The sequence below is a fragment of the Xiphias gladius genome, chromosome 22 (assembly GCF_016859285.1).
Source record: "Xiphias gladius isolate SHS-SW01 ecotype Sanya breed wild chromosome 22, ASM1685928v1, whole genome shotgun sequence".
NCBI lineage: Eukaryota > Metazoa > Chordata > Actinopteri > Istiophoriformes > Xiphiidae > Xiphias > Xiphias gladius.
In genome coordinates this window covers 19,998,846-20,021,840 of record NC_053421.1, presented here as the reverse complement: position 1 = coordinate 20,021,840, position 22,995 = coordinate 19,998,846, and the positions used below count along the sequence as shown (strand labels likewise).

The 22,995-nt window shown below is 42.5% G+C and overlaps 1 protein-coding gene across 3 annotated transcripts in view; it reads right to left on the bottom strand.

Moving 5' to 3' along the window:
- Positions 1 to 163: 163 nt before the first annotated feature.
- The window catches only part of cicb (capicua transcriptional repressor b), a 37,972-nt gene continuing 15,140 nt past the window's right edge, over positions 164 to 22,995 (bottom strand). The window contains exons 3-21 of one of the 3 annotated variants that reach the window (XM_040117463.1): positions 14,762 to 14,911; positions 14,434 to 14,608; positions 13,740 to 13,851; positions 13,454 to 13,636; positions 13,173 to 13,305; positions 12,843 to 13,015; positions 12,240 to 12,378; positions 11,499 to 11,596; positions 10,337 to 11,360; positions 10,070 to 10,209; positions 9,730 to 9,890; positions 6,882 to 7,072; positions 4,926 to 5,390; positions 4,478 to 4,836; positions 4,196 to 4,353; positions 3,938 to 4,098; positions 3,282 to 3,416; positions 2,540 to 2,671; positions 164 to 2,407 (exon numbers count right to left, since the gene is read on the bottom strand). In XM_040117463.1, the coding sequence (XP_039973397.1) occupies positions 2,118 to 2,407; positions 2,540 to 2,671; positions 3,282 to 3,416; positions 3,938 to 4,098; positions 4,196 to 4,353; positions 4,478 to 4,836; positions 4,926 to 5,390; positions 6,882 to 7,072; positions 9,730 to 9,890; positions 10,070 to 10,209; positions 10,337 to 11,360; positions 11,499 to 11,596; positions 12,240 to 12,378; positions 12,843 to 13,015; positions 13,173 to 13,305; positions 13,454 to 13,636; positions 13,740 to 13,851; positions 14,434 to 14,608; positions 14,762 to 14,911 (4,379 nt within the window). In that variant the 3' untranslated portion in view covers positions 164 to 2,117. The remainder of the gene's footprint in view (positions 2,408 to 2,539; positions 2,672 to 3,281; positions 3,417 to 3,937; positions 4,099 to 4,195; positions 4,354 to 4,477; positions 4,837 to 4,925; positions 5,391 to 6,881; positions 7,073 to 9,729; positions 9,891 to 10,069; positions 10,210 to 10,336; positions 11,361 to 11,498; positions 11,597 to 12,239; positions 12,379 to 12,842; positions 13,016 to 13,172; positions 13,306 to 13,453; positions 13,637 to 13,739; positions 13,852 to 14,433; positions 14,609 to 14,761; positions 14,912 to 22,995) is intronic. The other 2 variants (XM_040117464.1, XM_040117465.1) reach the window with 2 other exon arrangements.

Here is a 22,995-nt window from a genome sequence, read left to right as displayed (position 1 = left end):
AAATTACACTTCACATACCCAGAGTCAGTGCTCTACACTGTAGAAGATAATGTGACCCTCGTTTTCATGAGCTACCGTTATGTTTAAAGGGGCTGGACAAAAATTATATTTAATTTTAGATAACATTCTTGAACCACTCAGTCTTTTGTATCTCTGATTAAGGAAAACCCATTTTTCACATTTCAGCAATAAAATCACTTTAATTGAACACCTATTTTTTTATTTGCATACTGAAAGATACAGATACAAACTTAAATTATTCATATAAATTCCTCTCTTGCATACTGGAACAAGGAGTATAACACAAAAACATTAATAGCCATATTTATTATTGTTTTTCCATTTCTTGTGTTTTTACCTTCGGTAATGGGTGCCTTAAAAGTCAACTTATGTTCAATGACAACTTTTTCCTTATCAATAATATAATGAGTCTACTGACTCTACAGTAATTATTTACAACACAACCAAGTCTTGCACAAAGACACAACCAGTATTATATCCTACCAGCTCTCTTTGATTCATTATCCTCCTCTCACTTAACCCAGTTTTCTCTCTGCCTGTCTAAAAAAGGAGGTCTGGAGAGAGCAATAAAGTGACAAAGGGAGGAAGGAGGGAAGGAAAGAGGTGGAGGAAGGAGATGTACAAGTTTTGAGGCTATAGAGTCAAATTTAGCGAGGGACAGAGAGGCATACAAGGTTGTCTAAAAACATACGGCTTATTACTGTTGAAAGAATATAAAAAAGGTCCACTTTGACTTTGTCTACCTTTTTGAAATTAACCATAAAAATAACTGCACCACAGGTCCTTTGCTGAGGTGAGAGGCCAGTCAAGGGAAGACTACAATGGAGGAACTGCAGGTGTGGAGCAGCATCTCTCACCTGCCTTCAAAATTGTAAAAAAAAAAAAAATAATAATAATAATAATTATAATAATAAAAAACATAGTACAAGAAATCAACAGCTGGCAGAAATGAAGGAAACATCTGCCAGCAAAGAGAACTGAGGACCGGAATTCACTGCAATGATAGGAGGAGTAATAACAATAACCGTAGGAAGAGTACAACAAGAAACTGAATATGACAATGTTAAATATAAATCAAATTATTTTAAAAAAGTTAATAAAACTGCTTGGCAATAGAGGATTAAGGCTGTAACAGCCTGACCTCTACAACTACGAGCCAGGATGTGCCCGTTGACTCCGACCCACCTCCTTCCTTCATGGCTAGCGAATGAGAGGCACAGGAATGCTTGGTTCCTACCTACTGGCATGTGCTAGGGTCAGTCGTGAGAAGGGAGGACTTAGCCAGACAGGTAATTGCAGGAATGATGGCACTGCCAGAAGTCCATTAACGTTTCAGTCAATTTTTCAGTCACTCCTGGTAGACCTCCCCTGAAGGTCTACATGTGAGCAGTAAAATGGAGAAAGAGATCTTTCCAGGTCCATAGCAATGAGTGCTTTTGTCAAATCAAATAGTTTCCAGCTGTTGAGGGCCCAGCCCCCGAACTTCAGCAGAAACAAGACACAAGCTTACAACAGTTAAGTCTACATACAGGTTGTTCCTCGAGCAGATACTCACTGCTTTTACTCCTAACCCTAATAAAAACAAATATCAAAACATATAACATCCTCTTCTTAAAACTGCTGACTTTTCACCGTCTCAGAATGGGTTAAGCAGGTCTTTCCGTCCAAAACAAGAACCCGTTCTTCTTCGAGGCAAATGAGTGCAGCTGTACACAATGGTCCTTCGTTCACTGGCATCAATGGGAGCTTCCTCCAAGGTGGTTAATACAGAGTGCTAATTCAAGTGTGGGATTTAAGAGTTTACAGGGTGCGTGTATGGGTTGTGGTATGTGGTAGTTTTTGTGCCACTGGTTTTTCCCGTGTCCCTTTTTTTTTGGTACAAGGGTGACACATTAAAAGAAAAAGTCTCAACATTGCATACAAACATCTGTCACTCTCAAAGCTCGGCTGTTGAGGAGAGAAAGAAATCAGGATCTGTCCAGAGAAAAGCAAAGAGAGTGGATTAAAAAAAAAAAAAATGTGTGAAAGCGCATAGGGGGGTGGGCAGGTGTGACGGCAACAGTCGCTGATTGGTCAATCTAATTAGTCAGCATCCCTCATCTACAAGAGTCCTGTGAGTCACGAGGATCCTCTGAGCTCGCTTCTGTCCCTTGCTCCACTTCTTCATCCTGCAGGTCCCCACCTCCTCTCCCAGATCCTTCTCCTGACTGGGAGCCAGAAGGTCCGGGGATGGAGCCGGCTGAGTCAGAGATGCCTAAAACAGAGGCATCGGAGGGCGCCGCCGTCTGCATGATCTTCTGTCGGACCTCCCTGATCTTCAGCTGCAGACATACTTTAGTGGGAAATATGTCGGAGTATCTCGTCTGGAAGGCTGCAGTGGCCTGAGCTGGAAGCATTTAAATAAATAAATTAATGAATTAATGAATGAATGAATGAATGAATAAATAAACGTCTGCAAGTGGAAAATCATTCTGAAAATGCTTGTATGTACAATATAGAGTGTGTGTTTCTGTTTTACCTGATGGAAAGAAGCCCTGCTCCTGGAACAGCTGCATGACCAGTGCTCTCCTTTGGTCCAGTGTTCGTCGCAGGGAGGAGTATGGCACCTTATCAAACTCCAGTTCTGCCAGGATGTCTTCTCCATCTGTGGCTGGGAGGGGGAAGAATAGTCGGGGTGGTTGAGACTTCTGGAAACTGGTTACAATAATGAGCATCTTTGTCTATGTCCCTTCAGGCCCCATATCTGATACACTTCAAATGGTGGGATCCATTCAAAAGACATACAGCAGTGGGCAAAACATCTCTCGAAGCCAGTGATTCCTATTTGACCCACATATTTTTTCAAGAGTTCCAAACTAGTCCTTACATCAGTCTGTATTTCCAAAACAAGAAAACTATCGTATCCTTACCTTGATTCCTATTCTTTTTACTCACTAAAATAAAGTCAACTATGAAGAAGGACTCCACTTCAAAATCCAAGGATAAAACCCTTGACATGAACAATCTTATTTTTGAGGGGGGCATTAAGACACAAAAGATAAAAACATTACAATGAAAGCAAAGTGCCAACAGACACACACACACACACAAAAAAAATAAAAAAATACATGAGCTCTCCCTGAACCCTGACCCCCGATCCCATACACACATCCTGCCCAGAAAAAAAAATAAACAGACAAAAGAAAAAATCATTTTAGGGAAATCTAGAAGTTTTAATTGTCTGTGTGAGCAGTATTCTCCTCCTTTTCTCTGTGCGTTACCTGCTCTGTCAAAGGTGAAGATGTCTCCCTCACACTTGGCTGCACTTTTAGGCGTGTTGGGCTCTGAGCTGCAACTTGAGCGCCGCCGGCTCTTTCTTTTAGGAGAGACTTGATCGTCAGTGGCTGAGTCCAAATCTAGAAGCACACAGAGGAAATAAACTTAAAACCCAGCACACAATTGAGACTTGCACAAAATCGCAGTCATTTTAAAACCACCAACATAATATTCAGCCTTTACCAAAGAGGAAACGTGAGATTCAACATGTAAATGAAACATTATAAAATAGTTTTACTGTTAAATTACACTAATAACCCACATATACACTGGTAACAATGAAACAACAGTAATTATCAGCAGAACTCAAATTTCCTTATTCATCAGGATCCATCACAAAAATCTATCTAGTATCACACATCTAAAATCAATAAACACTGTTTTGATAGTTCTGCCACTGCTTTCAGAAATACAGCGAATATCTGCTTTTCTCTAAATGCTTGCACCCTCAAGACAAGTCACTTCAACTACCCTACAGATTAGGGCTGCAACAATTATTTTCATTCACAGTCAACTGGCTGATCATTGTCTCGGTTTATCGAATCATTGATCATTTGGTCTATTTAGTCAGACAATCATAAAATGCTCCTGTGAATGAGACCTGTAGAGTTCTTCCTCTTGCGGCGATAGCTTCCCAGAATGGCGCGGGGTGAAGTGGCCAGGCTCTGCAGGGTGGGTGAAGGCAAAACCTCCTCAGGCCGAAACTCTGGCAGCTCGGCAAAGCGCTCCTCAAAATAGACCTCCGACAGCACCCTGCCAGACCAACACACACACGCACACAAAACAGACAGTATATATACACTCTCAACCAATCATTTCTGCGACCTTACATAAAAGATTCACAAAGGTGTTAACTCACTTATCCACAGAGTCAAACGTCTTCTTTAGAGGTGGTGGGCGAGCTTTGACCTTTTTGGGTGTAGGACCATCTTTGTCGGGCTGTGGGGGTGGCAGGGCAGGTTCTGTGGCTGATGGAGGAGGAAGAGGTGACGAGGGGAGGGACTCCTTCCATCCAGTCTGCACAGAAAGTTCAATTTAAGTACTTAATACAAAGTCACAGAGATGTTATGTATCAACAACAACTGGGTAGTTTTTTCTGATTGTGTTATGGCTGAAAGCAAGTCTGTGATTTTCCTCTCACCTCTTTGTTGGTTGTGCTTTCCCTGGCCCGTGTGTCAGAGGAGTCTGCAGCACTGGAGCCCTCCAGGGGTCTGTCAGAGGATGGGGGTTCCTCAGCAGGATGTGTTGATGGAGACCCTGTCTGCCCCACAGGCTCAGGATCAAAGGAGAAGTGACTGTTTGCTGCAGCTTCCCTCTCCCTCTCTCGTTCCTTTTCCCGCTCTCGCTCCCTCTCTCGCTCCCTGTCCTTCTCTCGTTCTCTCTCTTTTCCTCTTCCTCCTCCTTCATAGCTGCCCACAGGAATGTTTGCCACTGTGGCCTTCACTTTCTGAGGGGTCCTGACTGGAAGTGGAGTTAGTTTGGGTGTACCTGGTGTGCTGCCTGCAAAACAGAAAGATAAAAATAAACAAATAAATAAATAAAACCTTGCAAATTTAGTCTTGGATTATAAAAAATACACATAACCGTACCAGGTGTTTGGATTTGAAGCGGAGGACTGCAGGGCCTTATGGACACCGCTAAACCACTAGGAGGTGCCACTGAGCTGGTACTGCTGGAGGTGTGCATCTGCCTCTCAAGCTGCCTGTCCGAATGCGGCAGAAGCTCTGTCTGCCTCTCGGTCTGCCTGTCAGCTTGTCGCTCAGCAGGTCTTTCCAGGGGCAGGTGCCTGTCTGCCTGTCTGTCCAGATGTGGGTGTGTGATTGTGCCGGGTGTTACTGTGTGTTTGGGCAGGATGTGAGGGGAAGAACTGGAAGGGCTGGATACGGAGTAGACTACGCTGGGGGGCACTGCTGTCATGGAGACCACCCCTGTTGCCATGGTGACGCTAGGTGAAGGAGGGTAGATGGCGGTGACTATCTGGCCCCCGGAGCCTGAGGCAGGGGCTGAGGTGGAAGGCTGTGGAGAATGAGCTGTAGCTAGGAGCGGTGGCTGACCTGGATGAAGGACACAGGGGGCCCAAGAGGCAAAATATTCTTGTTATTTTCTTTTAACACTTACATTGATAATACATAACATTTTCAAATGAATAAATATCCATATTTCTTCTTTTTTGCCATTCACATTACAAATTTGTGATTTGGGCTCTCTTGTCAAATGCCGGTCCAGATTTGTCCATCTGAATGAGGTTTTAACGTGGTGTGAGGTATTGAACTAGTCCTACTGTCACAGCGTTGGCCTACTGAAACTGGTTGAATTCACACCACTTCAACAACTACTGATCACCAAAGATTTTGTCAAAACAGATGTTTGTATATGTATTCAATCAAGGGACAAATGTGGGTATATGATTTTTTTTTTTTCATGTAAGAATTAATTTGAAGTATAAAACTGTTTCTGGGTTCTTATGTTAATACTCATTTGGAAAAAAATGACTCATATATGCAAATATATGTTCTGTGTTTACTATGAGACACGAGATGTAACTGATGGTTATAAACAATGGCCCACTTTATTTATGGTTGAATGAACGTCATTAACACAAATCTGTTTTGGTCAATGAGCTAAAGTCATGGAATTTGAACTCTGTTTGAATTCACTGGGTATTTGACCCATTTAAATGAATTGGATTATATTATTTATCTGTGTTATTCATCTATAAATTTCATTTCAGCACCCTGCACTTTTCCCTGGCACAGAACTAGACACACTGTGTGTTCACACCCCATACTACATAGAGTACTAATTGCAGGTTTTTAAAAGCAGGTTATGAGAATGTACAGTAGCATCATCACTTTCATCCCAAAAAAAGTGACTGAATGCAGTATACGCAAATCAGACTGTATGCATACTAAATATAGTTGATTTTTGAGTGTGCTGTTGATGGACACTACTCTCCCACAATGCAAAGCACAAAGGAAATTGAGAAGTTACACACTGCTGTAAAACAAACTAAAATAAACTGTGGATGGTGGTGAAACAGTTTCTGAAAGATAATGGAAAACACAAAAATAGGTATTTAATCTTAGGACAAACATTTTGATGTCTGTTTGCGACGTTAAATTGGCAAGGGCATTCCACAAATTGCTGTTTAATTAACAACGGACCTTACACGTATCGTATCATTTAGTATAAAATGGGGAAATATGTTGATTTTTTTTATATACTGATTGCTAAAGCAGTACACTATAACAAGTGGTACGTGGTATATATTGTATAAAATTAGGATGTAGTATGGATTTGGGACACAGCTAGAGTATGCTTGGTTTTCATGCTTCTCTTCATGTGGGCGCATTATTAGATATTATGAGGTCAAATTTATTGGGATTTAAATGAGCCTTGTATTTATATTTTTATCTATTTAACATATATTTTTGTTGGACAGCCACATTTGTCCCAAGGGGCTTTCATAAAGCGACTTTTTTTACAAACACAAAATTAGCATATAAAGAAGAAAATTTATGAAATCATCTCTCCACGTCAAAGACCTGCAATCAGTGGCTGAACCAATGTCTGTCCAGGTGGTGCGATGGCTGTAAAACCAAGTGTTGCTAGGGGCGAGGGAACATATGCAGATCCCGGCACTGGCAGACCTTGCTGGGTGGGGGAAGAGCCTGTTGTCGTGGAGACCAGAGGCAGAGTGGATGGGACCCCTGGAGTGGACTGGACATAGGTGATCCTGGACAGGATTAGGAGAGGTGTTTAGAGGAGAGAAAAATGAGGAATAAAAATAAAAATGAAGAAGGCCACGATGGACAAAAGAAGAAGAAGATGACATTTTTGTAATGAAAAATGTCGAGGAAGGTGCAGTAGCAGTGACAGAAGGTGTTAAAGTATAATAATTAGGCAGAATGGAAATGATGGGAACAGAGACATGATTAGAAAGAAAGAGGAAGACAAAAGGATAAGTGCTGCAGAGGGGGTCAGTGGTTGATTTTACATCACAGTGAGCAGCAGTGGATAACTAGCACTAGATGTATTAATGTGTGTGTGTGTGTGTGTGTGTGTGTGTGTGTGTGTGTGTGTGTTAGAAGCTGAGAGGTAGTGAGGGGGAGGCAACTTGGGCCACCAGCAGCATGACTAACACATCCAGAATAGAGCTGCACTGCTACAGCTGCACCCCTGCTGGAGTTTTTGTTTGTCATATTGTCTGCTCGCTATGCTTTAATAAATCTGGACCACCGGACAATACAACTTCCTGCTGTTTGGTATTACTTATGCCACCTTAACTCGATTAAGTACCACAATGTGGCTTGTGATACTTCAATTCCATACAAGGAAAGGGCAATATATTTATTTTAATAACAACACCTGTTTAACAGTAATCATCAAAAGCTTCATTAGCTGAGATTATCTGTGTTTACACTGAGCTGTAGTCCACCAATATCCACAATAGGAACCCACTCAGAATAAAACTGCTTTGTTTAAAACCTCAATACAAATAAATTGACCAATTTGAAAAGGTATTTAATTCTGTTTGAAATGGCTGAATAAACCTTTTATTATCTGTCTAATGGGTGAAAACTGTCATGTAAACACTCCTTCTGGCGGCTTTCTATTTTTGGAGTAAAGTCCAAGATTGTTGCAGGGGAATTATCTTTGGTTAAGGGATGTTTACTAGATGTAGGGAGGTTCTGAATCAATAAACGTTCCATGAATGGCTTGTGTTCTTCCATTTAATGACTCTAAGAGTGGTATATTTATAAAAGAAAAAAAAAAAAAAAATAGCTTCAATACAAAGCATTCCAATAAACCAACAATGTGGATGAATGCTGGCCAATCTTTTCAAATGTTTGACCATGAGTTGGAACTCCTTTTTCTAAATATGTACTCTGGAGCATGTACACAGGGTATGTAAACAGTACAACTTATCAATTTTTTTTTTCCTGAAACATTATGTACTTTCATGAAAGCCATCATTCGGAATTCTTTCATACAGAAAAAAAATTACTGACGCCAAATACATAGAATGAAACTGACAATAATGGAATGACTACTGAGATCAACAGAAGCCGGGGGTAGGATGAGTGAAGCTTGCATATGTTCATAAATGAGTGCTTGTTTGTCTGGGCAGACTCAACCTTTACTGGCACATACTGTAATTTGTTTATAGCTCCTTTCAGATATCTGATCTGTAACAGTATTAGGTTCATCTATTTGTTAAAGAAATAGCTTTTAGTCTTTCAAATATCTGTCTCCATTTTAGAGTGTTACATGCTGACTCAAGCATGAGTGTTACAAAGAGAGCTGCAGTGCCCAAACGTTACAGGCACTCAAAAATCCTTTTTCTCCTCCTTGCCAAAACACAGCACTGCTGGACAACAGCGGTGAGTTAGTAAAAGTTGCAATTAAGGAAGAAGAGCCAACAAACACACTGCCTCAGTGATGAAAAATAAAACTTATTTTGCTATTGACAGTTTATCCTCACTGTTTGATTGTCAGCCATCTACAGCGCTGACAAGAGGATTGCCCATGCTTTAGAAACTTTCTTAATTCATTAGCCGGGATTACGCGCATACTGTATATGACATATGCCGACAGCATCAAGCTGTTCCAGTGAGATATAGAAGTTAAGTTCTGGCTTTCAACCAATTCCACATTTTTCTCACATCCTGTTTATTTTGCATCTTAAATTAGTTATCAATACACAGTATAATGTGCCAACAACCAGGTGAGCGTTTTTCTATAGAAGCCCAGTAATCAAGTTAACTGATGTTTTAACCTATCATCAACCCCTGCAGTGGATATCAGGGTGTGTCATCATATGTGCCTTTGCAATCCTATTCTCACCCAGGCAAAGAGCAGATACTCTGCAGCTTGACCCTGCCAGTAAGTATTTTGCTGGATTTTTAGTAAAATGCTTGGAGTTAAAAAATTTAGGGCAAATGTGCCAGTAATCTAATCAATGGAATTCGCCAAGGAGGATATTTTTTTTTCTGCTTTGTTCCCCTTCACTGCTATGGAAATTAAATCCTCAGTGAAAACAAAACACATCTTTGGATTTAGTCTCATGAAAATAAAGAGGGCAGACAATTACAGTAAAGCATTTCAAAGTCAATTTAGAATAATTTTCATGATTGAAAACTTATCTCCACTGTTTGTACTGCAGTACCAAAGTGGTGACGTTTACCACATCAGCACATACTATAAGCCCCTGGTTACCTGAAATTGTTATTCGGTAAAGTATTCATGTTGCCATCTGTCACGTTCTTAAGTCATCAGCAGATGCTCAAGTGCAAAATGCACACAAACACATCATGGTGGTGTTATAGGTTCAAAAGGTTTTGGATCCATATTTATTCTCTCAGTTCAGTTTGTTTTGTTTTTATTTCTGACCTGGTAGGTGCTGGTGGGAGTAATACAGCCTGGGATGGGGCTGATCCTGGAGCGACCACAGCAGCTGTGCCAACTGTTACAGGGAAGGGGCTGGCAGGGTGCACTGCTCCGCCCTGAGGCAGCTGGGACTGGACCACAGGCATGGGCGCTATCTGAATGATCTAGAGAGGCATGGAAAGAGGAAGCCGTGAAGAAAGGAGTAGGACAAATACAAATTTATGAATGGGCAGTGAATGGGGCGAGCTAATGATGTGATAATGTTTTTACTCGTCATTACTAACAAAATGGAAACAATTTCTTAAGTTTTCATGTCAGTGTCTCCAGTGAAGTGCTCACTGACCTTGCTTCCGGTCTGAGCACCGTTCTGGACAGGAAGAGGTGGAGCCACAATGGGAAACTGCTGGGAAGGGGCTGGTGCAGTCCTTACTGTTGCCATGGGAACAAGCATTTTACCCTGGAGCACAGGAGACTGTGTTTGCACTGAGGCAAACAAAGAAAAGGAGGGGGGATGCGCATTTTATTAGGAGTCACAATAGATTATTAGCTATATGTATTGCCTCGTCATGACTCTGCTTTGCTGTCATGTTTGCTGATTTAAAACTCTCACCTCTAGTTCCCGGACTGACCACTCCCACTGCTGGGCTGGACGTATATCCTGTCAGTGAACTTGTACCCTGCTGCTTTCCATTGGCCAAGGACACGTGTGCGGGTGGAGTTGTGGGCAGGTTGAAGATACTGGTTGGCTGGCTGAGCTGCTGAGGTGGACTCTTGGGGTTGGTGTTGGCAGGTAGGGTAGGCAGGATGTACTGAACTTGTGTGATGGCCTTACCCCCTGGGGGTGCCAGGGAGGAGGCAGGAAGGAACTGGGGCTGAAGCAGGGGCAGAGGCAGTGGCCCATTGGTTTGGCTATGTGGAGCTGAAACAGCGGCGGAGGGAAGAGCCTGCTGCTGTGAAGGCTGAGGCTGGGGGGAGGGGCTGATGAGCTGTACAGCAGGTTGAGCAGACAGAGCCCCTCCAAACACCAAATTAGTCACTACTCCACCTGGGCCCACGCCTCCACCTACAGGATTAGGTGATGAAGAAGAGTAGTACCCACCCCCTGTGGCGGTGGCCCCACCTCCTGGTCCTGAACCAATCAGAAGTTGTTGCTGCTGCTGCTGGGGAGTCAGGGACTTCCTCTCTGGCGGATGTGGACTGGATGAAGTGCCTCCATCTCTGGGTTTGCTGGCTATGGGGAGCGGTGTGCTGATAACAGGACGCATTACATTAGTCACCACCGTAGAGGCCACCCTCACAGCACCAATGCCCAGGAGTTGGTTCGCACACATTGAACCCACTGACGAGGACGGAGGCCCTCCAGCTGGAGAACTGGAAATGACTGACTGGCCAGAAGGGAAGGAGAGAGAAGAGCCTTGCACCCCTCCTCCTCCTCCCTCTCCCCCAAATGTGTCCTTAGCCTCCCCTTCCCCTCTTTCCTTCCTCCTGTGATCTGAAAACCCTCCCCCTCCTGATCTCCCCTCATCATAACGCTTGCTGGTGGGGTAAGAGGACAGCGAGACACTCCTGCCATGAGGGGTATGATGTGAGGAAGATGATGATGCAGTAGAGCAGATAACTGGAGCAAAAACTCTCTGAAAAGAAAGAGATGGACAGAAAAATATTTTGAGAAAAGAAGGACACCATAGAAAGCAGCTACTGTTAAATGGTCTGTATATGATAGACTAAAAAAAAAAAGGTATTAATCAACAACAGGAGACAAATAATGTTACCTTTTGATCGCTTTCATCTCCAGAACCGTTATCACTATCGCTGTCAGTCACCCGCTCCTTACACTTGAGGTCTATGGAACTGCTAGGATAGGGGTCCTCTGTGGAAAATAAAAATATATACTACTAATGCTGTATTCATGCAATGTCGACGGAATGAGAAGGACAGGAAAAGCACCCCTTAAAGCATCATTCCAGTGGGGTTAGCGCTAGTGCTAACCTTGCAGTCACACCAGATAATGGCCTAAATTAGCTACTTTTGTTTTGTTACAATTTTTGAGAAGTTTGTTGCCAAGTGAAACCAGATACAAATAGTGTATACTTTAAATTAAATGAGCTGATTCAACAGTATTAGTGTTAACATTGGATTTCAGTTTTAATGTTAATGCAAGCGTTGGAGCATTTGCAGCCGTTCTTCCAACAGTTTGTTCACGTCTGTAGTTGTTTTAACCAAGTGAGAGATATCACCATGTCAGAAATTTTTTTTTTTATATATGAACAATTTTTCCCACTTGGCTGCTTGTAATTACAGTTTAAACCATATGACGTGAACGAAGCATGTGTGTCTGAATCAGCTCTCAATGCCGGCAGATCTACAAAAACGAAACATGGAAGTGGTCAAAAACAAACAATGCAGAGAGAATAAATAAAACTACATGATGTACAAAAAACCTAGTGTACTAACACTTAAATATCTCTTATCTAACACATTGCTTCATTAGTAGAGTAGGTCTGATTTCTCACCAATGACATCATCATCTCCCTCCTCCTCACAGATGACCATACGCTCCTCATCACTGGTCATGTCCTCACTGACTCCCCGCTGAGATTGCGACAGGGGTGGGGCATGGCTTGAAAACTGACTGCCACCATCCCCACACATCTGAAATCATTAAGTAAATGGCCATATAGCAGGGATGCTTTTAAAACAGGTTAACGTGGCTGGGATTTATTATTTCTCTGCGTTTTTTTATTTGTATATGCCAAATTTGTCTGTGTTTTGTATACTGTATTTTTATCTAAAAAGTGAGAAATGTTCTCACAGACAAATGCACAGTATTTTACTGTCCTGATTGCCACACTGTTAAAAACATTTAAAAAAAAATGTTCAATCTTTGTACATAGCAAATCTTTCACATAACACATTTTTTGCATGGACAACACTGGGAAACAAACAAGCTTTGTTGTTTAATCAAATCATGTCTACAAAAACAGCATTAAAATACTGTTTGTCCCCAGAAGTGATAATTGTCTCCACTTTGTTATTTAAAATGTGCCAGGTTGCATGTTACAAAATCAACTTTCCAGGTGCACAAGCTGTTAATGTTCTACAAACTAATGACTTACCTGTGCCAGTTCTGCCAGGGCCTGTGTATTACCTCTGTCACTCCGCTCCAGGCTGTGCATGGCACTTTGAGAGAAGGCTCGGGGACGGGTAAGCTGGCCCACATGACCTTCTCCTGTACTTCTCTCAGACACCAGACTTGGACCAACCCCCTTCAGCTCCACAGAATGGGGCTCTATCAGGGGGCAAAAACGGGACTGTTACAGGACTAGAAAGGATAAAAATATGGCAAATGACAGATTTTACTGAAAAAAAAAAAAAAAAATTATATATATATATATAATTTTGTGTGTGTGTGCTGCTGTATATAATGAGAGCTGAGTGAAACCAACCTGTGGACTCAGACATGCTCCTCTCTCTGATGTCTTTGCCCCCTGGGACCCCACGGCCTTCTGAGCTGGACTTCTTCCTGTCTTTGTTGCACCACTTCCAGTCTGGGTGTGCCTTAAAGTGGGCCTCTTTTACCTGTGAAAAGGAGAAGGGACAAAAAGGAGGGAGTAATTGCAAAGGAGACAAAAATATAGTACATGCACTATAGATTAGCACAGGAGCTGTCGTATGTTAGTACATTTTGTGGGTTGTTTTATTTTTGTTTGCAAATGCATCTGTGTACCTGGAAGGCCAAATCATGGTACTTTTGTTTTTCCTTGGGTCCCAGAGCATACCACCACTCCCCAAGAATCTTGCTGACTGTCCTGTTGTCCTGGTTTGGGTGCCGCTGGTGCACCAATGCTCGATGGCGCTTACTGAAAATCATAAACGCATTCATCGGTCGCCGAATGTGGTCCTTCTCCCTCTGAGCAAGTGGGCAAGAAAGACAGACGGATGTTACATTACATATTTTACTAAAAGGAACATTGAGAATTTTGATGTTATAGTACGATCAGTGAAATGGCTACCTTTCCAGGGCTGCTCTTGTCTCCATCTTTGGGCAGCGCACTGAGGGACTGAGTGCGTCTCTTTACTGGTGATGTAGAGAGGGGCTGCTCTGGTACAACTCCTGGGAGGAAGCTGAAGGGAGACAAAAAACAGCCCTCTGTTAATAATCTTCAGTAGACATCTTTCTAGAGAACAATATATGAACATGCAGCCTTACTTTCTCTTTTCCCTCTTTAATATTTAAAAACTGAGTAATTCTCTACTTCATATCAAGTATTATGTACCATAGAGCTTTGAGACTATTAGATGTAGACACAGAGCACAAGTAGTTCATCTCCCATGAGATACATCAGCAGATTCAGCAGATAGCTCATCCATTTCAATGGCTGACAGCCTGGCCACTGCCTTTCATATAGTGATAGAGCCCAGAGATGGAATGCTTTTGTTCCCATCTGCTTTGTTCTGGCACTGAGCTCTTCTGCAGAAATTAGTGCGAGGATACAGAAAATATCACACTCGCTTACCGTATGTGTGGGTACATAGTACCACACAGAAAACTGCAGTGAAAACTGACTTGGACAAATACATAACTGCCCTTATATATGGAAACTGATAACACATGAGGGTATATATATGCAGTGTATATCTATATGTGTTCATCTAACCTCACAGCTTTTCACACAAAATCACTATAAAACAAAAAACTGAACTAACGGGTCATCCACATCACTCTCTGTCTCGCTGTCAGGCCTCTCCCTCTCTGCATCTCCTTTCTCCTTCTCTGGAGGCGGCTCATCAGAGGAGGGGGGAGGCCGGGATGGGGGACCTCTTTCTACAGTGGGAGGTGCCTCTGCAGGCTCCTGTGACAGCGCTGCCACCCCCTGACACTCTGAGGAAAAACAACAAAGAGATGCATACTTGCTCATGGAAAAGTAAACAAATGTGGTAATCAAAACAGTATTAAAACCCAAGGACAACTGCTTAAAACTGGTTATATCACATGTTCTACAGTCATTAGGTCAGCCATAAAGGTATTCGGTACCTGTCTTCAGGCTGGCTGCTTGGGGGTGGCTGACTGGGTGCTGGCCCTCTCCTGGCTGAGAAGAAGCATCTGATTGGGTTGGTGCCAGGAAAGGGACCAATGAATGCCAGGGGAAGACTGGAACTGACCGGGGCTCTACATTGGTCCACACTGCAGAGGAAAACAGTATTACTTATCAACAACAGCCAACTGCATCTGATGTCCATAACATCATTATATGCTCCCCTGCTCAGATATCGCACTCAAGAGAACCAGGCCTGTTTCCTTATTTGGGGAATCGGGGCCCTCTGTGCAACACTCCCACCAGAAATGCATTCCGACTCAAATCACCAGCTCCAATCATTTTTTAAAAATTAGTTTGTAATGTGCTCATGCATCCTTTTTTATTATTTGTAAGTGATGGAACCACAAATTAATATACTGAAATCAGACATAGGCTAGAGCCCAGCGCTTTGGTTATGGCAGTATGAAAAGTACTACTTTCATTTCAGTCATCTTACCAGGGGCTGGTTAACATCTGTGACACTAGGTGAATGCAACAAACCACCAAACAGCAGCACTTTGAGAACTACCAAGAACATCAGTACTGCCAGTAGTAACCCACCTCGAGCCACGTAACTGGTTAAATCACTCCAACAACAGCAGATGTACCAAAGGACTCTCTGTTCTCAATAACAGACTGGATAGCAAACAGAAGCTGGTACACTCAGAACCTTCATAAATGAATAAGGGACTGTGTAAGTCATAATATTTTTATTTCCATTATCGAAAAAAATTCTTAATAAAAATGTATCTCCCAAAAACTTTCAAGTAACAATATCTGACCCCTTTAAGCTTCAAAAACATATTCAGTAGGCATGTTGATTTAACACTTCAGGGATTGAATTATGATACAACAATAATGACATATGTGTATAGATTTTGTAAAAAGGAAACTGTATTTTTATACAAACAGTAAGGTAAGTGGCATGGACTAACCAAACATGCTTAATCCTTGGCGTAGATACTGAGGATTCTCTGATGAGAACATGGTTGAATGAAATCCTTGATGTTTCTCCAAAAACGAATAATATGTCCTTTCAAAATCTCTCTTCTACAACACACAGAAATCCAGAAACATTTCTGATCCAAGATCTCGAGCTGATGTTATTTGGAAGCTCACAGGTTAAGAAAAGTGCTCAATGGTGTCTGTATCCGTTTCATCCCGACAGGTTGCAGTCATCATTCACAATTATTACTGCATCACCCCCCTGCATCATGAGGATTTTAAGATGTGACATAAAGAGGTATCGTTTTTTTTTTTTTTTTTTAATTCCAATGCGAGTAAAAATGAAATATGTCTGTCAAGTAGAGTCCATCTCTCCGTATCGCAGAATGCCGCAATCTAATAACGCACACGGAACAATCAAACATCGATGGACAAAATGTACTGTTAACAATTACAATAACATACAAAACTTCAGTAAAATTTGTAAGAATGTAACAGTGTATAGACAACCCACTCAAAAGATGATTATGATCGAAGGCAAGGTTCCTCCTCCCTTTGGTCTAATTACCCCCGATGCCCCCTCTCCCTGTTTGTTTACATTACTACAGCAGCTTGGCCATGAAGGGGTTAACAAGGCCTTGAGCCCATCCACGGCCTGGATTATTACATGTGCCCGAAAACCACGCAGTCTTTCTGTGCCATGTCAAACCTTGATCTGCGGTTAAAATAGAGCTGCAGACAGGTGGGCACGGCAGGTATTAAGAAACACATAAAAACTCCGAGTCAAAAAGCTGAAGGGCTGCTGTAAGAGGGCATCGTATCGATCAGGCTAAACAGCACTGCAACAAGCAAATTGGGACGATCAAAGCTAAGATGATTCGTTTAACTTGGAAGACGAATCTGTTTATTGCTCAAGTGTGCACTGTTTACTTTAACAGAGACTACTTTAATACTTGCTGATTCATATAATAAATCACATCGACTCTGATTTAGCTGTCTCTTGCAACAGCCGGAGCCTCGAGTGCACCACTCCAAATTGGACCAACCTCTCGGGAACGCCCCTGGTCGTGCACCAGCCGCACAGAGGCAAAAGAAACGCAATTGTTCTCATGTCTCAGCTACAAAGGCGTATTCATACGTACTGGCAGGCAAAATAATCCGCCGAGGACTGTTTGACAAGTGCATTACATCAAACACTATGTTTTCCCCATTACTTGACCCCAGAATCGTACCATGCACCTGTCTTAACCTGACAACTCAGTTGACACCTGCCAAGATACAAAATCACCTATAAAAGGATAGCGACCAACTTGAGTTTATCCCTGTTTACTACGCATAAGCAGATGTCGTTGACTGTATATCTGGTGCAATCATCCATCACCCAGTGCTTACAAGCCCGCTATCCATCAGTTTGATTATCAAGACAGCAAACAAACACTATTGTCCCTTCTACTATCTAGTGCCTAGCTCATCCCCGTAAAATGTACCAGCTCCTTTCCTACCTGGCCAATCTGACCACAAACCTGGCGTTAGCTAGCAACTGATGAGACAACAACACAGCGATAAAAGCGAGTACGGTGAGGACTTCTGGCTCCAGTCAGCGAGGAAAAAAGGGGGATGAATCGCAGTTATGTTTCTCCTTCTCCTACTCGTTGGTCAAGCTCTCAAGACAGCAAACGAGTGGCTAGTTGAAGATGCCCGAGTACAGGACCCGAAGCCGACAAGAGAGAGGGGGGGGGGGCTTTAAGAAGAAACGATACAGTAGGTTAGGGTAAAGCCGTTGGTGAGGTCCGTCCGACTGCAGCAGGTTAGCTAGCCACTTCGTGCGGACGAGATCGGCGCACACACCGTCCTGTCTGTGTACAGTATCTTGAGTTACGAGTGTTGTTTTGGTTTAGAAAAGTCCTCGTATCGCATCTCCACAACTCCCAGCCCGAGTTTACTCCCTTATTTTTGTCTCATTCTCTCTCTCGCAAGCCTTGGCCCTTTCTTTCTCTTTCCCTCCCTCTTCCTCGTTGTAAACTAGGCTGCTTGCCCCCCCCCTCCCCCGTACTCGTCGCCCTCCCCTTCTCGTCCTGTCAACCTCGCCCAGCCTTGTCCCGCCTCCCTTGGCGTATTCCGCTCGGCTATTGGCCAAGGCAGCCACCATTTGCCCGCCGCGAACTTTGATTGGTCAGCGTGTGCACAGGAATGCCAGTCATATGCAAATTTCACCCGGCCTCACGGACAGCTTCTGTTTTCACAACAAAAACTGAGCTTATCCTAAATACACAATGGTAATGAATTTAAAAAAGTCATGTAACTCTACTGCGTTCACATAAAAACACTGGCTGGCGTTCAAGTAATGCCTCAAAAGTGTGTATTTTTGTGTTTCTTCCAATAAGCCCACCCCAGTTTAATGTCATTGGTGCAGGACTCGTAGTAAACCTTGAATTATACGTGGATGCACGAATCGAAAGCCGACACTAAGATATAGGCCAACCAATGGCTTAACAGAAGTTAGATAAGATCCCTCCCTCTTACAAATGCTCAGCTCAAGCTTTAATACCCGTAATACCCATCCGATGCAGGGTGGCGCTGGTGAGCTATCATCTGTTTACTTGCCACGCTGCTTTTGGTCTTTCTATGCAATCTGCACTGGAAATGGAAGTTGATAAGGGCTCTGAGGTCAAGATGACAATGCACATCGACAACCATTAAACCTATATGCAGGGTCATTCTGCCTGTTATTTGAGTGTTTTTACAAAGTTGTTCTATGCAAACATAAATGCAGACATTATTATAAATCAACAATATTCACATATGAGAGGGATTATAAACCATTTCTTGGGTAATGCTATACCTTTGCTTTTAGCAACACAGCTAACAGTAGGGAGGCAAGTGATGTCATTTTCCATCATAAAAAAGCCCTTTCAAATCCCCAAACATTTTTCCATCTCTCCATCATGCAAATGTGCCTCCTCCAGACAGAATTTTAAATGTTCTGATGCAACGCTGGCATGGAGAGGAGAGAGAGTGAAAGAGACAGAGAAGAAGAGAATTGAAAACAGGAGAGTAGGGGTGGTTAGAAAGAGAGGGAAAATGGGTGGAACAGGCTAAGAGCGGAGAGGACCAGAGGGTAAAAATAGACTGAGAGTCATTTTCAGCAGGAGAAGCAGGCAAGCAGGGAGGGAGGGAGGGAGGGAGGGAGGGAGGGATGGAGGAGGAGGGTGGGTGGGTGGAGAGAAAACAACTTGTGAAAACAGAACTTCTCTTAAAGGGAGGAAGGGTGTGGGGGGCCAGAGATGGGGGAGACAGAGAGAGACAAAGGGAAAACCTTTACAGATACCTACAGTATATTGTTTAAGTATAACACAACTAAGACACAGAGGAAGAGGACTTGTATATATGATATGGTTTCTCCTCATACTGTATGAGTCAAGAAGCAATTCTCAGCCTAGCTCATGTATCAATAAGGCAAATATAATACTAGGAGGAACTTAATTACCACTACAAGCCAGTTGGCTTATCAGGAGCTTGGGAGCTGACCAATAAGGCTGTGAAAGCCACTGGCAGCAGCTGTCCTCAGTAGTAAAAAGGTTAACCCATTACAGATCTGACAAATCTCAAAAACACTTATGAATCTAAATTTAGATCAGTGCAACTATACAAGAATGTGACTGGGATAAAAACAATATGCAGACATCTAGAACAGAAGGAAGCTTCTTTGCAATGGGCCTAAGCTCCACCTTAATACGCCACTTATCTCTCATGTGCCTTTATCTTCTCAGCTTGCTGGCATCAGTAAAGCATCTTGCGTCATGTAAAAATATGGGGTGACTGTCTGTTCCTCTTTTAAGCATAGAGGGTTTCTAGAAAGGGTTAAACTAATAGGCATTAGAAGAAGAGACAAGGAGAGAGAGAGAGATTAAGGCTTATCAACTGCACTGAGCTCTCAACAAGTCAATCCAGCAAACACAGTGAGTTAAGGGGAGGGAGTTGGACACCTTGGCTGAAGGGAAAAGAGAGTAACAGAGGCCAGGGGTGGAGATGAGGGATTACTGTGGCTGCTCAGTGGTTACAACCCTGGGTAAACATTACAAGCCCTTAGTAATGAACTACATCTGACCAATTATTCAGAGCAGAGTAATGAGCTTTCCCTTTAGCCTGATTTGAATCGGCCTAAATTCTTGATCGATTCGTAACAAAATATTGCAAACCTATTTGTGTTAAAGTATGTTTGTCACTTCAGAAACAATTTTAACTGTCACACAAGAGCTATTTGAGTACAAAAGGATTTATGTTAAGATAAGAACATCTGTCATCTAACATCTAAAGTTGCGCAGTGGAGGTGAAGTAGACACGAGATAATTGTGGGAAACCCCTGAATTTTAGCACTTAGTCATATAAAATAGAGATAAGTGGCAAAGACTGGCAAAAGTAAGAGAGAAGGTGTGTAAAAGACAGTAAAAGAGAAATTCCCCCTCAGCTAAGCTTAACTATCTCTCCCTGCTGCCATGCTGGCAGTGCATATCTGTGTAGGTGTTCAGCAGCTTTCATTGGCTGTCGCCTCTTACAGACATCATGCTTTTACTGTGCGTATGTATGCATGTCTCTAACCCCCAATTAAATCAGTCAAACGCCACGTGACCTCACACAACTCAACTTTTCCTCCTCCTCTTCACCTACGCTGGCACAATGCAGGCGGAGCACCGCCTTCGCTCACTCTCCCATCCCATCTCTCTCATCCCTTAATTCATCTTCCACCCCTGTGCTCTGTGTCTCTCCCTCCCACAACCCACCATTTGCGCCGTCCAATTATAACTCGATCCACCAGTCCTTTGCAGTTACCATGGCAACAGCTATGTTGGGCATACGTCCCCGTGTCGCCCGTGGTCACCAGTCTGCCACTGACCATCACCATCTATTGCATCAAAATAAGCTGAACCAATACTTTTTATACAGAGGGGGAGATCTTTTTTGTGACCGAAAAAGGAGATTTTTAAGACACTGGATGTGCTTGTGTCTTTCGTGCCTTTTATGGTTACACTTAAAGTTTAATGAAACTGTTACTCCTTATTTCATTCAATGTTGCAAAAGGACAACACTATCATTGAGTACCGAGAGGCGAGAAATTGAGAGGAATTGGAGGGATCAGTCATCATCAAAACACAAAACACACTTCAAACTCTGTGGCTACATATGCAGATTCATTAACTCTCTCTCTTCCGAACAGTGAGTAATTACCATGGAGTAGAATACATCAAACACAAACTTGAGAAAAGTATTTGGAGACCCACATCCCTCCACCCACTGTATTAAGGAACTTGTAATGTATGTATTTGGCCATTTGGGGGCACTACTAGTCTGCAGATAAATAGCTTACAGACAGGCAGCGTCAGTAAACCATTGCAAAGACTGTGGAGCTAGAGATGAAAGGAAAGTAGAAGAGGAGAGTGGGATGAAGGAGAGAAAAGAAATTCCTAAGAAAAACATAAACTCATTCCAAACTTTGGGAGGAACACATTAAAACTGTGATCTCATAAGAATAATGAATGTGAGTTCGACAGAGACTCCAAACAGGCGGAATCTCATTCTAACTTTGCATGCGTGCAGTCTAAGTCTTGGAGCCACCTCAGACTAAGGAGTCCCACTGCACCAATGCATTTTGAGAATCTCCCCAAAGTGTGCTTTGCCCAATAAGAAATAGGATTAGCATTGCACATGACTTTTGTGGTAAGTCTTGAGGGCTTCACATATGCTTTGGTGCCAGTCTAGATGGCTGTGTGATCCAGATGTGGTTGTTGCCATGGCCAGGGAGGATATGCAGGGCTTTAAGCGTTACGTAAAGCAGAGGCGGGAGGGAGTGGGGATGTTATTCCCGGGTATCCGTATCCGGGTAGACCAGGATGAAGAGAGGAGGGGTAGCGAAGCCACTGCAATGCGATGGAGCAAAGGGTTAAAACAAATGTGTCATTATGTTTTAGAAAGAAAAATCAAAAATGAGATGGAAGAAGACAGGAAAGCGGAGAAAAAGACGTATCCAAGTGCAAAATAACAGTGCGGAAAAGTGTATTCACGTGTACTTAAGAGAGTGTGACATGTTTACTCAGTGTTGCACAAACTGCGTGTGCATGTTTGTGTGGGCGAGCAAGACAGATAGACAGAGAAAAAGAATGAAGCAAACTTAATAACATACAAAGGCTATATTGATATTTTGCTTTCAATCATTTATAACTCTGGAATATTGACATTCGAGATATAATGAACCATATATATTTGAATGTTGGATGAAGGTTAAAAAGAAAACATACTCAATTAAGATGCTAGAAGTGCAAAAAAAGATGCTCTGTTCAAGAAACAATTATACTAATAATAATTTGCTCAAAGACATAATCTTGCAGCACATAATGTGAGATACTGAACACTTGTACTGCATGGTCATACAGAGAAATCTTGTGTTTCTGGTAAAACAGGGACTTGGATTTTAAAAAAGCAGCAAATTTAAAAAAGGAAAATATCTGCTAAATGATTGTTTATAACAGGAGTTGTATTTTTCAAAATGACATAAGAACAAACAGTACAAATGTGGAAATGCCTGTAAATATGAGTGTGGAATTTGATATTTGACCTGGAACAATTTAGTCGCTGTTTAAATAATTTAGGGGAAATCCTCCGATTATCCAGGAATATTTCTGTTTTCAGGGAATGTTGACTAAAACACCAAGAACGGAATAAGGAGCTACCAATGGTGTGTTGGTCTGTAAACACGTGAGCATGCTGAAGTTACTCGTCTCTTAGTGGAAAGTCATACACACACACACACACACACACACACACACACACACACACACACACACACACACACACAAACACTCACACACACACATGCATGTGCACGCACGCTCACACACATGCAATCATTCACATACACATGCACACACATGCAAGTATGCACACACACAGGGACTGATATTTCTATTTGTGAATATTCTGTGTTATATACAGGCTACACCAGTGTGATGTTTGCTTTGTTGCCATGGCAACAGACATTTGGCGCTCACACATCATATCCGGTATTCAATGATTGATGCTTGGTTACTCCGTCTAATACACACGCGCACACACACACACACACACACACACACACACACACACACACACACACACACACACACACACACACACACACACACACACACACACACACACACACACACACACACACTACATGCAACACACATGTGACACCATAAAAATGGTCTCG